This window comes from Pleurodeles waltl, chromosome 6 (genome assembly GCF_031143425.1).
Source record: "Pleurodeles waltl isolate 20211129_DDA chromosome 6, aPleWal1.hap1.20221129, whole genome shotgun sequence".
Classification (NCBI taxonomy): Eukaryota; Metazoa; Chordata; class Amphibia; order Caudata; family Salamandridae; genus Pleurodeles; species Pleurodeles waltl.
Window position 1 is genome coordinate 439,145,894 of NC_090445.1, and position 14,091 is coordinate 439,159,984.

Genomic DNA, 14,091 nt, shown 5'->3' on the forward strand with positions numbered 1-14,091 from the left:
GATTCAAGTTGCAGGTAAGTACTTCAATAGATTCATATTTCACACATGTATCAATAGTACTTTGTTTGAAATCGATAAATTATACAGTTTTTGAAATATTGTCAGTAATCTGTTTTAAAGCTTGACACACTGCAATTTTCAGAAACAATTCCTGGGGGGAAGAAAATTTAGATAGTTTTACAGGTAAGTACAACACTTACAGTTCCAGTATCCAGGAGTTAGGTAGTCCACAGGTGGGGGTTCAAGTTAACCCAAAACACCTACCACCAGCAACACGGGTCCGGCCGGGTGCAGATGTCAAAGTGTAGGAAAAATTAACGTGGGCTCCTATAAAGGCTGGGTGCACTCGGGTTCAGACCTGCAGGCAGGTAAGTACCCAAGATTGTAGGATTCTACTTTTATTGAATTTTGTTATTTTCTGCAATCCCAGTCCCATAACAACTGATTTATTTCCTGAATTAAATACAAAGATTACCAGTTTTATCTGAAATAAGAACCCAGCATGAATAACTCCAGAGAAGTTAAATCATCATTGAGAAGAGTGAGTCATGGCTCTCCCACACTAGAAAGCCTACTACCTAGCAGCCTTTCTAGTCATGCTTGCTAGATTTGATAATGTAATGGTTGCACAAATCTTTGATACTTTGTACTTGCCAAAAACCTTAAATGGGTGTTTCCTTACCCTAAGTTCCCAAGACCTGCTATTAAAATCCCCAATTAGTTAGGTATAATTCTATATCTTCTTTCAAACAAAAGCAAAGGCAGCTGTTGTTCCACCAATTCATGCCAAATCCTCCTTGAACTCTTATTCCCACTAGATCTATAGTGTACAATTAGGAAGTAGAAAAAAGCCAAGATGGGGAAAATAGGAGACTGGATTAGCATTAACGTAGCAATGCCTTGGGAGTCTCTCAGGGCTAAGCTTCCCCCATTTCAGACAGAGAGTACAATATACTTTCTGAAAATCCAAACTATTATAACATAATCTTTTACCTTTCAAATAGAACCCACAAGACAAATAGTGAGGAAACCTTTAACTCTCAAAATGCAACAAGGAAAATTGGCAACTGGGTAAGATGGCTAAAGGGATATAGCAACTCTGTGAACAAAGCCTTTTACCTTGGGCAAAATTGGTGGATGAAAGAGACTGCATAATCCTTACATAGGAAGAGTAGCAGGAAATATCTTCCTTTAATTGTGGGTGCTGAGTGGGCCAACTTTTACCTTATGCTGATGTTAAGTGACTAGTTTACTATACACCCCAAAAATGGCATAGTTGGAATGTGAACATTTCTGATAGCTGTCCCAGGTGTTGCATAGTGGGCACATGGGAATATATGGTCTGGGTTGCTTGAAGCTATCTAGATTTTGGGAGAAGGTCATCCAGTTTATCCAAGACACTTTAGAAATCTCAATTTCTGCGGATTCAAAATCTATACTTTTGGGCTGTTTTTGACATTTAGGTTTAAGGATGAGAAAGTTGGGAGTCCGGTGTATGTATAGCAGTTTTAATAGCTAGATCACTGATTACCAATCATTGGAAATCTAGTGAACCACCAAAACTATAAGTATTATGAACTGGGGCAGAGATTAGCTTTTAAAATCTATTATGTCAGAATTAATTTCCCAATGCACTTTATTCTTTTGAGTGGGATTAATCAACTAAGCAGTAGACTTGAAGAGGACTTCTTGTCACCTGTGAGGGTATCCAGGAGCTGGCAGGGTCCAGTTGATTAGCTGAATAGCCAGGTCTTCAGGGACTTTTGGAACTCTGGAAGAGATGGGGAGGTCAGGAGATTAAAGGGTAGGTTATTCCATGTCTTCACTGCTAGGTAGGAGAAGGAGCAACCTCCTCATCTGCTATGTTGGATGAATGCAGTGAGTGTTAGAGACTGGGAAGCGGAGCGGAGGTGTCTGGTGGGCTGATGGAAATTCAGGTGGTGGTTCAAGTAGGCAGGTCTGCCGTTGTGCAGGGCTTTGTATGCATGGGTCAAAAGCTTGAACTGACTTATTTTTGTACTGGGAGACAGTGGAGCTTCCTGAGGTAGGGGGTGATGTGGGTTTGTCTGGGGAGCTCCAGGTCGAGTCTGACAGCAGCGGTCTGTATTGTCTGTAGTCGGAGGAGGAGGTGAGCTGCATAGTGAGCATTACTGTAGCCCAGTCGGCTGGAGATGAGGACCTGGGTGATGGTGCATCCTGAGCTTTGGGATAGCCATCTGAATAGCTTATGAAGCTTTCACAGGATGAAGAAGCAGGAGGAAGAGACAGAGTTGGCCTGAGTCATCATGGTTAGCTTGTTGTCCAGAATGATGTCTAGGTTCCTACCTTGGTCAGAGGGGGTATGAGTAGGTCAGATGAGAGGGACACCAGGATGCATCCTATAGGAAGCTTTTGTTTCCAAGATCTGTACCTCTGTCTTCTCCGTGTTGAGCTTCAGGCAGTTGTCCTTCATCTAGTTGATGACGTCTGTCATGCAGCTGTGGAAGTTGTCTTGGTATTGGTGGTGTCTTCCAGTAAGGAGAGGATGAGTTATGTGTTGTCGGCATAGGATATGATGTTGAGTCCGTGGGTTTTGATGTGTCATATAAGTGATGAAGAGGGTGGGGCTGACCGAGAATCCTGAGGGTACTCCACAGATGATTTCCTTGGGTTTGGAGGTGAAGGGAGAAGGCAGACTTTTTGCTTTCTTCCAGCGAGGAAAGAAGCAATCCGTCTGAGAGTGGCTCCTTGGATGTCTATGTTGTGCAGCAGTGTGACAAGTGTGGTAGGAGACCATATCGAAGGCTGCCAAGAGGACAAGGGGGATCAGAGCCACAGTCTCTCCTCTTTCGAGTAGGGTTCTGATGTCATTGGTAGCCAAGATGAGGGCTGTCTTGATGCTGTGGTTCCTGCGGAATCGGGACTGAGAGGAATCAAGTAGGAGGTTCCGTTCCAGATGTGAGGACATTTGTTGGTTGATGGCTCTTTCTGATACTTTGGCACAGGACTAGGGAGATCGGTCAGTAGTTGGTGAGTTTGCTGGGGTCTACTGATGGTTTCTTTAGTAGGCAGTTACTTATGCATTTTTAGCCCTGAGGAATGTGGCTGTGGCAATTAAATTGTTGAAGAAGGTGATGAGTATGTGGCCTAATATGGCTGTGCCTAGGTTGAAGATGTGGTGAGGGCATGGGTCAGTTGAGGCTTCTGAACGACCAAGTTCATGTTGGAGGTGGTGTCCTATGCGACGAGCTGGCTCCATTTGATTAGTTGGATGTCTGTGGTGGTAGCGGGGTCATTGGGGTTCTTTAAGAAGTTGGTGGCCTTGGGCTGGGGTTTGATGTTTCTGTAGATGTTGGCAATCTTCTTGTAGACCAAGTGCAGGGGTAATGTTGTTTAATACAGGTGAGGGGTTGGAGAATTCTTTGACCATGTTGAAGAGTTCTTTGCTATTATTGGAGCTTGATTTGATGAGTGAGGCTAAGGTCTTTTTTGAGGTTGAGGGCTGTCTTGAAGGTGGCTTTGTTGGTTGCATCCTTGCTGGTGTGCCATCTCCATTCCATTTGTTTACCTTCCGTGGATGTAGTTGATGATAGGAGTGATGCTGTCTACAGTTGGTGATCCAGTTTTTGACATTTCTGACATTCTGGTCTAGGTTGTTGGAGGAGATGGGCTGGATGGTGTTGAGGGCATTGATCCATGTGTCCTATGAGACTTTGCTCCAGCTGCAGTGGGGGGGCATTGGGCAAACTAGGGATGGAGGTCTGTGAGCTGGTGATGTTGAAATGGACAATGGAGTGGTCGGTCCAGGTGAGTTCCATGGTGTAGCTGTACCTGATGTGGTCACTGGAGCTGAAAATTAGATCTAGCGTGTAGCTTGGGGTTTGTGAGGGTCATGGACAAGTTGGGTGAGTCAGGTGTTCTTCATGCTGCCAAGGAGGTTAGTAGTGTTGATGTAATTGTGGTTGGTGAGATGGAAGTTGAGGTCGCCGAGGAAATTTTAGTTGTTGAATAATATGGCGAGGGGGGTGATGAAGTCGGCGATGAAGCTGCAGAAGGCTGGATGTGGTCTTGGAGGATGGTAGGCGAGGGTGCCCCTGATGGAGGTTTTGCTGTCTGTTTGGAATTGGAAGTTGAGGTGTTTCATGGCTAGGGTGATCTTGTCATTTGTGGGGGTACACTGGATGGATTCCTTGTGTATGATGGCGATCCCTGCGTACAGGTTTGTTGATGCAGTGGAGGGGGCTGGTCTTGTATCCTTCAAATACTGCGGTGGTGATGTCAGGCATGGAAGTGGGGTTGAACCAGGTCTCAGTGAGGAAGAGGACATCAGGAGTGAGGGTGGGGATGAGGTCCTAAATCTTGGTGGTGTGTTTGCATAGTGAGCATGTATTGAGAAGGGCACATGCAAGAGGCGGGCTAGGTGCCCAGGTGGTTACTAAAATACAGGTCACTGTGTGTATTTGAATATTCTTGGCTACCTTTGTTGTAATCCCTTTTTCGTGCACTCTTCCTTTCAAAATCTGTTAATAAAGTATTCTGTCTTGAAACTGTCAAAAAGCAAAAATAAAATTTAAAAAATCATCTTGCCAGATATTGGCCTACATATGTGTTGATCTTTCTCGGGCTGTACTAAAAATGAAAGTAAACCAGAAATAAATAAAAGGAATTCTGCGTCACTGCCATTAGATCACAGGGATGCTAAATGGTAAGAACAAAACCACCAGTGAGAAGGCCATGGGAAGTGTCGATTGGGACAAGAATTGCACTAGTGGTAGGAGTGGAAAAATAAACTGATATGAAGAAAGAAAAGGGGATCATGGCTGAAAAGTGGGACCCAGTAGGTATCAGTCACAAGAGGAAAGGATGCATAGGGCAAGTAGAATAGAATCTAAGCATAGAAGAATGATACAACCAGACGCCGAGGGAGAAAAAGGGTATTGTAAAGAAGAAAAGAGATGACATTTATCTCGCTGGTGAAGCAACAGCGAAAGTGGCTCACCTTTGTACAGCAGACTTTTATACCTTCTTGCCTTTATCGTCTTTTAATAAAGCCAGGGGCGGTTTCTTGATTAGGACGGCAGGGCTCCGCCCCAGCTTCAATTTCTGCATCAATGGCTATCTCATGACAAATGTTTAATGCATTTAAACTTCAAACAGTGTGACCCTCGCTCTGCGCGAGGGTCAGGCAAAACCAGGCACTTTCCAAAGGCACTTGTGCTGCAGCACGTGCCGACCGTCGCAGGATTTATAGGGCTTACGTTACCTCAGTCCTGGCCTAAGGCAGCCTACAACACTGTAAGGCACTGCCCCTTATGACGCACTGAAGCCTCGGTCACAGAAAACAGCCTGGGGGCTTTAAGTGTAAGCCGTGGGTTTCCAAAGCTGGCTGTCAATCAGGGAGGCTGTGTAGCACTGCAGCCCATCGTCACAGGGTGGAGTGGGAACAAGCCTCCATGGCCCCACCTCATTCTGGGAGTAGCTGGAAAAGGATTGCGGTGCGCACGAGATTAGATTAGCAAACTTCTTTTTGATCAGATTAGGAACACATTTCAACAATTTAAAGTGTGGATGAATTGGAAATCAGAATTACAGCACTCGTTATGTTCAGCATTTGCAGCCTGCTTTCAGTTGCAGTCGATTTTTCTCCCGCAGACAAAGTTTAACCTATTCTGGGATTAAGAAGTGAAGCCAATTTAATATGCCCCTTGTTAACCTGAATTACTTTATATCAAGGAAGACACCCCCATCCAGCATTGATATATATGGAGGCAATTACTGTTAATGACACACCTCCAAAATATACATTCTAACTGGATGGACGCACTTGAGCACCAGCAAATTAATTAAAAAAAGAATAAAGATTTCAAGAGAAATTCACTGGGATCAGGTTACAAAGCCATATTGTGTTTCCGCTTGTCTGGCAAACAGAGTATTTTAGAAACTGGTTCAAATACACGCACGCAAATGTACTTTGATCAAGATGGATGGATGGATGGCTAGATCCTCGGGTGAAAGGTTTCATAGATGGGATGGGTGAACAGAAGAGTTACAGGCGAGTGTATCCAGAAAATGAGTAGATGTATACCCAAATGGATGAATGCTCCATATGATGGACAGATGAATGGATGATTTTTTAGTGAATTGATACATAGATGGATGGGTGGGCGGATGAGTGAATGGGAGAGCCTCTAGAAGGATGGATGATGGTTGTATGCATACATGCATGAACAGATGAATGATGGAAACATAGACAGGGAATCATTCAAGCCAAGGACAAGAAAAACAGATTTACATCACCATTTGGTGGAAGGTAGACACTTTCTTTTGGCCAATACAGATACATTATAACTATAAGCTGAAATAATGTTTTGTCCTCACAACAATGGAGTTTCTTGGGTCTCAAGAGTTGAACTGAGAAGGCATAAAGTGGTAATGTAACACCATGCTTGTATGAATGGACTCGGACAGAGACAAGAATCCCAGCCCATCATAAATGAACTTGCTCTGATTTGAGACCACCGATTCTTTGCCCAAAAAACTAAAATAGATCAAAACACTTGTAGAGAATGCAGCACACATAGAAAGAGAAAAGAATGAGGAGAAATAAGCATATTTCTCTTTGTTACACCTCCCCTGGGGAGGCGTACAGATTTGACACATTCCCAGGTTTACAGGTTCTTGTAAATCCGGGAATGCATCAAATCCATGGGTGTTGCTTGGGAAAACCCAGTGAAACGCCCATGGAATGCCCACCTGACGCAGTGTAAGGCAATGCAGCGACTCACGGTGCATTGCCTTACACCATATCTATGAAGCCACGCAAAGCCATGCAAAGTGGCTTCAAATGGCCTCAAAGAAATGGGTTTGCACTCTGCGCCGGAGGAGTATCATAAAAAGTGACTCACTGGTGGCGTAAGGGGTTTGTAAATAAGCCCCCTAAGGTTCACTCATTTCTAAATAAGGTGAGCAGACCAAGATTTTGGCAGGCAGATTACTCAATCAACTCAGTTGGCCATACATTGACTGATTTGTAGTGAGCAAGTACCACTTCTTTTATTTAATTAATTATGTGGATTTTTCTATACATTTGATATGATCTAAGAGGGTGTTAGAGCTCTTTACACAGGATATCAATTGATTTACAATGTACATAGTCCATAAATAAAGGGAAAAGTACATATATACGACATGAAAGGCAGATAACAGTGGAGAAAAGTAGAATAGGTTCCGTGTGTATATTTGTATAAATAGGTCCCTGTAGCTTGTCAACATAAGAGTTTCAGAGGAAATAGAAGGAGATGGAATTATGGTGGCCATGCTTCACGTGACAGAATGAATAGGAGTCTATCAGACTGTGGTTATCAGTTGCAGAGGCAATCAATTGCTTGGACAGTGTTTGAAAGATGTAAACCTAGGGTCATGTTTACCAACTGCCAGGATATAGTTTAGACCGAAAACGATCATGTTAGAGTGGAGATGGTGTTTCAAAAAACTGTTTCAAATTGGAATTCGCTGGCGCTATGAAGATGTTTCTATCAGCATAAGAATATTTTCACATAAAAAAGGGTGTTTATCTTCAGAGCTTAGAATGTAAAGCAGGCAAACCTGAACATGCAGTGCACTTGGAGCAGGACCCGGCCTAGTTCAAAAAGTGCTGCCACAATGTGGTCAGATTTCTTTGCAGTCGCTGCTCGTGGGGTTCACAGGGGGGCGGGCTGCAGGCGTGTGGGAGGGGGGCAGGGGGGGAACATTAAAAACATACAAATAAAATAACTTTTTTTTAAAACTTACCTCCACTCTGTTCCGCAAGCCGCTCCTCTCCTCCATCACTCCAGGTAGAGGCTCCCAGACTGCCCTACAGCCAATCCTGACGCTGCTCAGAGCAGCGTCAGGATTGGCTGGGAGCGCCCAGCCAGGGCGCTCCCAGGCAGACTGGAAGCCCGTGAATGCTCTATCCAGAAGGGCAACTGTGCTGAGCCTACCTTGCATGTGTGTTTGGCCGGCCCAAGACGGCCGGCCAAACACACATGCACTTTGAGGGAGAGTGCTGAGCACTCCCCCTCACACTCGCCACCCCACATGCCCCGTCCTTTAACAAGTAAAGGATAATAAATGTAGTTTATTATCCTTTCCTTGTTAAAGGATTTGCAGCAGTTGCTGCTGGCAGGGGGCAATGCTCCTCCGCCCTAGCAGAGGAGCCGCCACTGTTTCTTTGTGTCTTCTATCCTTGCAGCTACAAGTAGGACACCTCTTAATGGGGCCATGCAGATAGCTGGGAATATTGGGAACAACAATGCCATACCACAGTCTCAACATTACTAGAGGCTGGACAACCTATTTAGGAATTTTCTTAGGAACCTGATGTTTATTTAAAGTGTGATAGAGTACCATGCCCGCCAAACTACCAGTCCAACCACCCTAGCTAGGGTCAACAGGAACTGTCATATTTTCACCAGCGGAATCCCCACTACTTCAGTCACGGAAACCATAGACTGTTGACTTGATCGGCATCAGGCCATTGATTTCAGTACCTTAGTCCATCCAAATTATTCAGGACGGGTGTTATAGTTACTATTTCTTTACCTTTTCACAACCCCAGAAAAAAGCTGGCAGTCTGGAAAAGGAAAAAATGAAAATGACTCCCAAGCCTGGGAGGAAACTACCAGGGTGTCAATGTCATTAGTTTTGTTGTTTTTCCAAATATAAACTTTAACATTTGCGGAGCAGCCACAAGAATAATGGCCACAGCAGTTGCTTCTTTGAAGGCAAAGAGATCTCTGCCAGGCAGGTGGAGTTATCTAAATATTGCTGGCAGAAATCTACCAGGGTGGCAGGCGTTATGACCCCCTACTCTACCCCACACCTGGTAGGTCCATCAATCATAACTCTAAATAACCCCTTTAGTCTCTTGGGGGCATACTTACAAAGAAGTGTTGCAACACAACGTAGCAAGTAAAGTTGCTGTGCTGTGTTGTATCACCTTTTTTAATTTTGTTCTATAAATCTACAAAAATGTGTCTGCTTTCCAGTTGTCTCCCTTGTATACTTCTCCCCCTCTATGTTTCTCGGTCACATCCTCTCTTTGTTGCCATTCTTTCGTCCTTCCAGCCCATGTGTTGTGAACTTGCTCCACAGCTCCTCACTACCACCATCCATTGTCAGCCTGCTTTCTCATCCGTTCCCGCCCACCCTCTGTTGTCTGTGTGTTTCCCCAGAATCTTTTGTGTGTCCTCTACCCCACCTCAGGCCTTCTCTCCCACCCTCTCCCCCTCCATGTTGCCTTTCACACTCTCACTCCCCCATTTGTTTTTCTTTTTAATACAAAAAGTGCAACTGCGCATGCTGTGTCATGGCGCTTTTTTACATTACTTTTATGAATGCTGAACAACAGCCGCACTGATGTACAGCATGGCTACAAGTCAAAGCCAATATCTCTCATAGGCGAGACTTATTTGCTCTGCCGCTGCTTCTTGTCATTCCACTGATACCAGGCAAGATCCCTCTTTTATCTCCTACAAAACCTGCCTGGAGAATCAGCTATCACTGAAACATATTACCACTATATTCTGAAGGATTGCATTTACATTATTGGCATCTGGGTACCGGTTCCCTGTGTACTCCCCCTATTAAAAACCCTATCTCCTCTCCTTTGTCTTTATTCCCTTCCTTCTTCTAATTCTTCTCTCTGCTTCTCTCGTATCCTCTCGTGCATTGCTGTTACATCCTGTCTCCTACACTTAGGGCCTCGTTACGAACTTGGCAGATGGGATACTACGTCACAAACTTGATGGATTTCCTTCTACCGTATTACAAGTTCCATTGTATACTATGGAACTTGTGAATCGGCGGGTGGGATCTCTGTCACGTTTGTGACAGAGTACCCCATCCGCCATGGTTGTAATCAGGCTATTAGTATCTATTTGTAAGAAAGCCCACTCATATGAGTTATTACTAGTTATTATTGTTGCCTTTGACCATATGCTATATTCAAGTCTGAACACCTATGACAGTGTTTAAATTGCAAATGTACTATTATTGTGTGTCCCTGAAGAGCAATCCAAAATATTCAGCAAAATGCATGCAATAGAAAAATTGGAGTAAGTTAATTTGATTGTCTTATCTCCTGATAGATGCTGTACCGCCTGGATTCTCACTCCACCCCAACGCTCCACATGACCACCAAGACACGATTTGACCTTTCTCTGCCAGAGGATGTCAGTCATGCCACAGTGCAGATCAGGGCCACCGGTGTGGGTGGCGATGGCGTGCCTATTGAGGTCCACATTCCAAGGAGCAGTGGTAGGGCTACACTTCTCTAACCCCCGTCCTTCCACTAATCACAGCAAGATCATTGTGTCCCAAAGAGATAGCTAGTTCATAATTTCAATTTATAACACATACCAAAATTGAACTACCTCTAGGCACTGTAAATCAGTGGTTCCCAACCTGTGGGCCGGGGACCCATGGGGGTCCGCGAAGCCTCCGCAGGGGGTCCGCGACTGCTTAGAAAATGTTATATTATTAGGTTCCAACTATCAGTAATGACTCAGTGGGGGGTCCCCGGATTCCAATAATGATTCACTGGGGGTCCCCGGGCTCCAGTATTGATAAAATGGGGGTCCACAGAAGTCAAAAGGTTGGGAACCACTGCCAGTGTAAATGATATGTGTTACTAACTCATCTGTAGTGAATTTATTACTTTCTTAATAGCTGAGTTGGTTTTGATGTATTTTCGAACCTGTAACCTATCCGTTCAGCGCAGAGCTATGCTGCAGGTGCTCAGCACACTGAGTCATTTTAAAGATTTAGCGTAGAAATTACTTTCTCTACTGTTTCAGCGGAAGTTTTCAAAAAGCTTACAATGAAGCTGCCTTTACGATATTTTTTCACTTAAAACATTCACTTGGGCCTTACAAAGAATCTCTTCCCAGGAGACTAAGCATGCAGTGGCACAGCAACTAGCTCGGTTGCTTTGTGTGTAACACTGCACCAGTACACAAGGTGCCCGATTTAGAGTTTCACTCAGAGGGTACTCAGTCAGAAAGGTGACGGGGTATCCTCTCCACCAAACTGAAGGTCCACCCACCTGATTTACAGACTGGTGGACTTCAGTGTGTAGACAGCGGAGACATACCCTTCTGATGGCCCACCTGAGCAGGGGAGGCCTCACCGCTATGGCGGAGGAGTGTTGCCCCACTGCGGAAAGGCAGAGAAATTCCATTCTTCTGCACATTCTGAACTACCACATTTTTAGTGTGACTTACATAAAATGGATTCTAATGTCTTTTTTTTTTAATACACACTGTGGTATTGCAACTCCTTAGTTACTTGAAGTATCACTAGGAATAGGTAGCCATTCACTTTCAAGTAATTCGGTCGTGGATACGGGAAAACGGCAATCCAGCTTAACACTATAAATAATTTGGATTTACTGAGGGACTTTTGGAGAATGAACTGTAGGATATTGGCCACGTATGCAGTGCATAACACCGGCTGAATACCCATTTAAGAATTACAGCCAGTGACGCAACGCCAAATGATGGGGCCCTAATGTAGAATATGATGAAGGGCCCCTAAGTCTCCCATATATCACAGATATTGAGTTGCCTTTGGGGGAGTGGGGGCCCCAGACGTTTTGGGACCCACTGTAGGGCTGCAGGGCATGTAGTATGCCCCTGATAGTCGTTTTGTACCCGAAGCAATGGTTTTCAATGCAATTCATGGATTTGTGAGCATACCGAAATCTTTGATTTTTGTCATTGAACGTCTTTGTGTTTGCTTTGTTTACAGGCACAAGCATGATGGTGGAAAACTCGGCCAACATAGTGAAGACCACTGCTGTAACCTGCGCTGTGATAATGCTGGCCCTGGTTGACTCTCTGCAGCACTGACCCCAACTTAAGGCACTGCGGATTACTCGAAGATCTATGAGGGGAAAGCAGAACACTTCTCCACAGATAATATGGGTGGCCCCAAAGGGCTGCCAGTTCAAAGTGCAGAAAAGAGGAGGCCTTCTTGAAAATCAAGAACATTTTTTAGCAGCTAGAACATTTCATACATCAAGGTCTGGCTATCGAAAAACACGGAACTTTTTTTTAAACCAAAAATAAGGGGGACAAAATTGGCACCAAAACATAAAGCTGCTTGCCCAGTCCATTGTTTGCCTTATCTAGTCAAGTATGAATATGAATATAAAATGAAAGAATGTTTTTTTTTTACATGACTTAGGTTTTCTTTTAAAGGTTGTACTGGAAATTCTAACCGATCATCGAAAAGTGTTTATTTAAATTGTGTCATTTCAAGGGTCCTCTGGTGAGTGACCTAAATTCTGGAAAGTGACCTAATTTTGGAAAGTGACTGACCTAAAAGGGTTCCAGGGCTCAGAATCTGTGAGCCCTAAAATCATGAGACTCTTGCCACAATCAGGATCACTAGCAAGTCGATGCAGCCTCTGGCACAGAGCAACGCGGATTGTCAAGTGTCCCTGGTTTAGAGATGTTTTTTCTCAATCCTCCGCCATCTTTTCTTACTATGAGCAAATAAGTGCAATTTTTAGCATAGATTTAAAGAGAGTTAGAAAAGGCCCATTTTCTGCTCCACGCCCCTTAAATTACATTAAAGAAGATGGCAAGCCTGTCTAGTGCCAATGCAAACCAACAATGATGGTCTGAAAAACAATTACACAAAAGGCATAAACACCAAAAACAACCATGAACGCACTGATAAAGGAAACAACACAGCTTTAGACCACACCGGAGATGGAAAAACAAACAGCCGTTCCTAAATTCTGTACAAATGCTTCAGATCACTAGATGAATGTCTTTATGGTTGTTTGCACAAGGTGGGGGGGGGGGGTGCGGTGTAGGAGATCCCTGGGGAGATGTAAAGTGATCTCTTCTGTCATTCTGTACATCCTCTGGTATCTTCTAATGGCACCAACCCCTTGTGCACCTTTTCAGATTTCCTTCCAAGACACAAGGCCTGTACATTTCCTCAGATATATGCATCCTCATATTTATATATTAGCAAAGTCAAAATTCCTCAAGTGTATTTATTAATGTGGATTGTTCACTGTTTTGGAGATTGTTGGCTGTAATGTAAATATCTGTCAGGGTGCCGTTTGTATAATTTTTCAATCGAGAAGTGAGAAACGTGGCCTAAGCTTTCTGCTTCTCCTAGTTACAGTGGCTCTGCTTCTGCTTGCCTCTGGCCTTCGGTTTACAGGTTGTATTCATCAAAACTCAGGCACTGATGTTTTATATGTTACATACTTAATTACAGTATTGCTTAGTTATAAATTGAGAAGGGGAGCGAGGTGTGATCGAAACATGAACCAACTTTAACATTTGTCATTGACTGTTTTTCCAGAAAAGTGAATTTCAAGATGGCTGCCACAACAGTATGAAACAAAGTAATCATGCCATGCAAGTGTAAGACTGTTTTTAGGTTCAGTTTCACTGTACAATTTTGGTAATAAATCAGTTTGCATTTATACGTTTTCGCTGTTTTCGAAAACCAACAGTAGTGTTTTCCGAGAAGTTATTCCAGGTCTCCGGGTTTTACGGGAGGATCTGCAGACAGTTCTTTGCAAGGGACTCCGACTCTCATTTGACACAGGACCTGACAGCACAGAGTCTTTCATCGGGAAGATTGCCAGTAATCGATCTGTACAGGACAGAAATGCAGCTAATATTTTGTGTGTCGAGTCAACATAGACTCAAAAGGTAATTTAGTTAAAAATATAACATTGAAAAGTTCTGATTGATGTTGCCTGAGGTGTGTTCCAAAAAGGTATTCTCCCAAAAACATGTCCCATTTTGTCCATTGTGAAGACAGTAAAGCCCTTTGGGGTTGTTGTGTTGAATCATACATTGCACGGGAAGCCTGACATGCTAGTGCAGTGAAGATCCAAGACACAAACCCTGCACATCAAGAACTATTTGGGAAGCAATTTAGGAATGAGGGAATCTGATTTCGGGAATCAAACCGCAGTCCTTTTGCCATCAAAATTGTTTAGTGGCACCCCCGCACTGTTATGTGATACATATAGTTCTGAAATCATACTCAGACAGGAATACTGCTTATAGCTGGGGGCTTGCACATATATGGACA

The 14,091-nt window shown here is 43.8% G+C and overlaps 1 protein-coding gene across 2 annotated transcripts in view; it reads left to right on the plus strand.

Annotated features, from left to right (window-relative positions):
* Positions 1 to 13,471, plus strand: part of CNTN2 (contactin 2) — a 184,647-nt gene extending 171,176 nt beyond the window's left edge. For both annotated transcript variants that reach the window (XM_069238524.1, XM_069238523.1), the window contains exons 22-23: positions 10,110 to 10,278; positions 11,770 to 13,471. In XM_069238524.1, the coding sequence (XP_069094625.1) occupies positions 10,110 to 10,278; positions 11,770 to 11,870 (270 nt within the window). In that variant the 3' untranslated portion in view covers positions 11,871 to 13,471. The remainder of the gene's footprint in view (positions 1 to 10,109; positions 10,279 to 11,769) is intronic.
* The last annotated feature ends 620 nt before the right edge of the window (positions 13,472 to 14,091 follow it).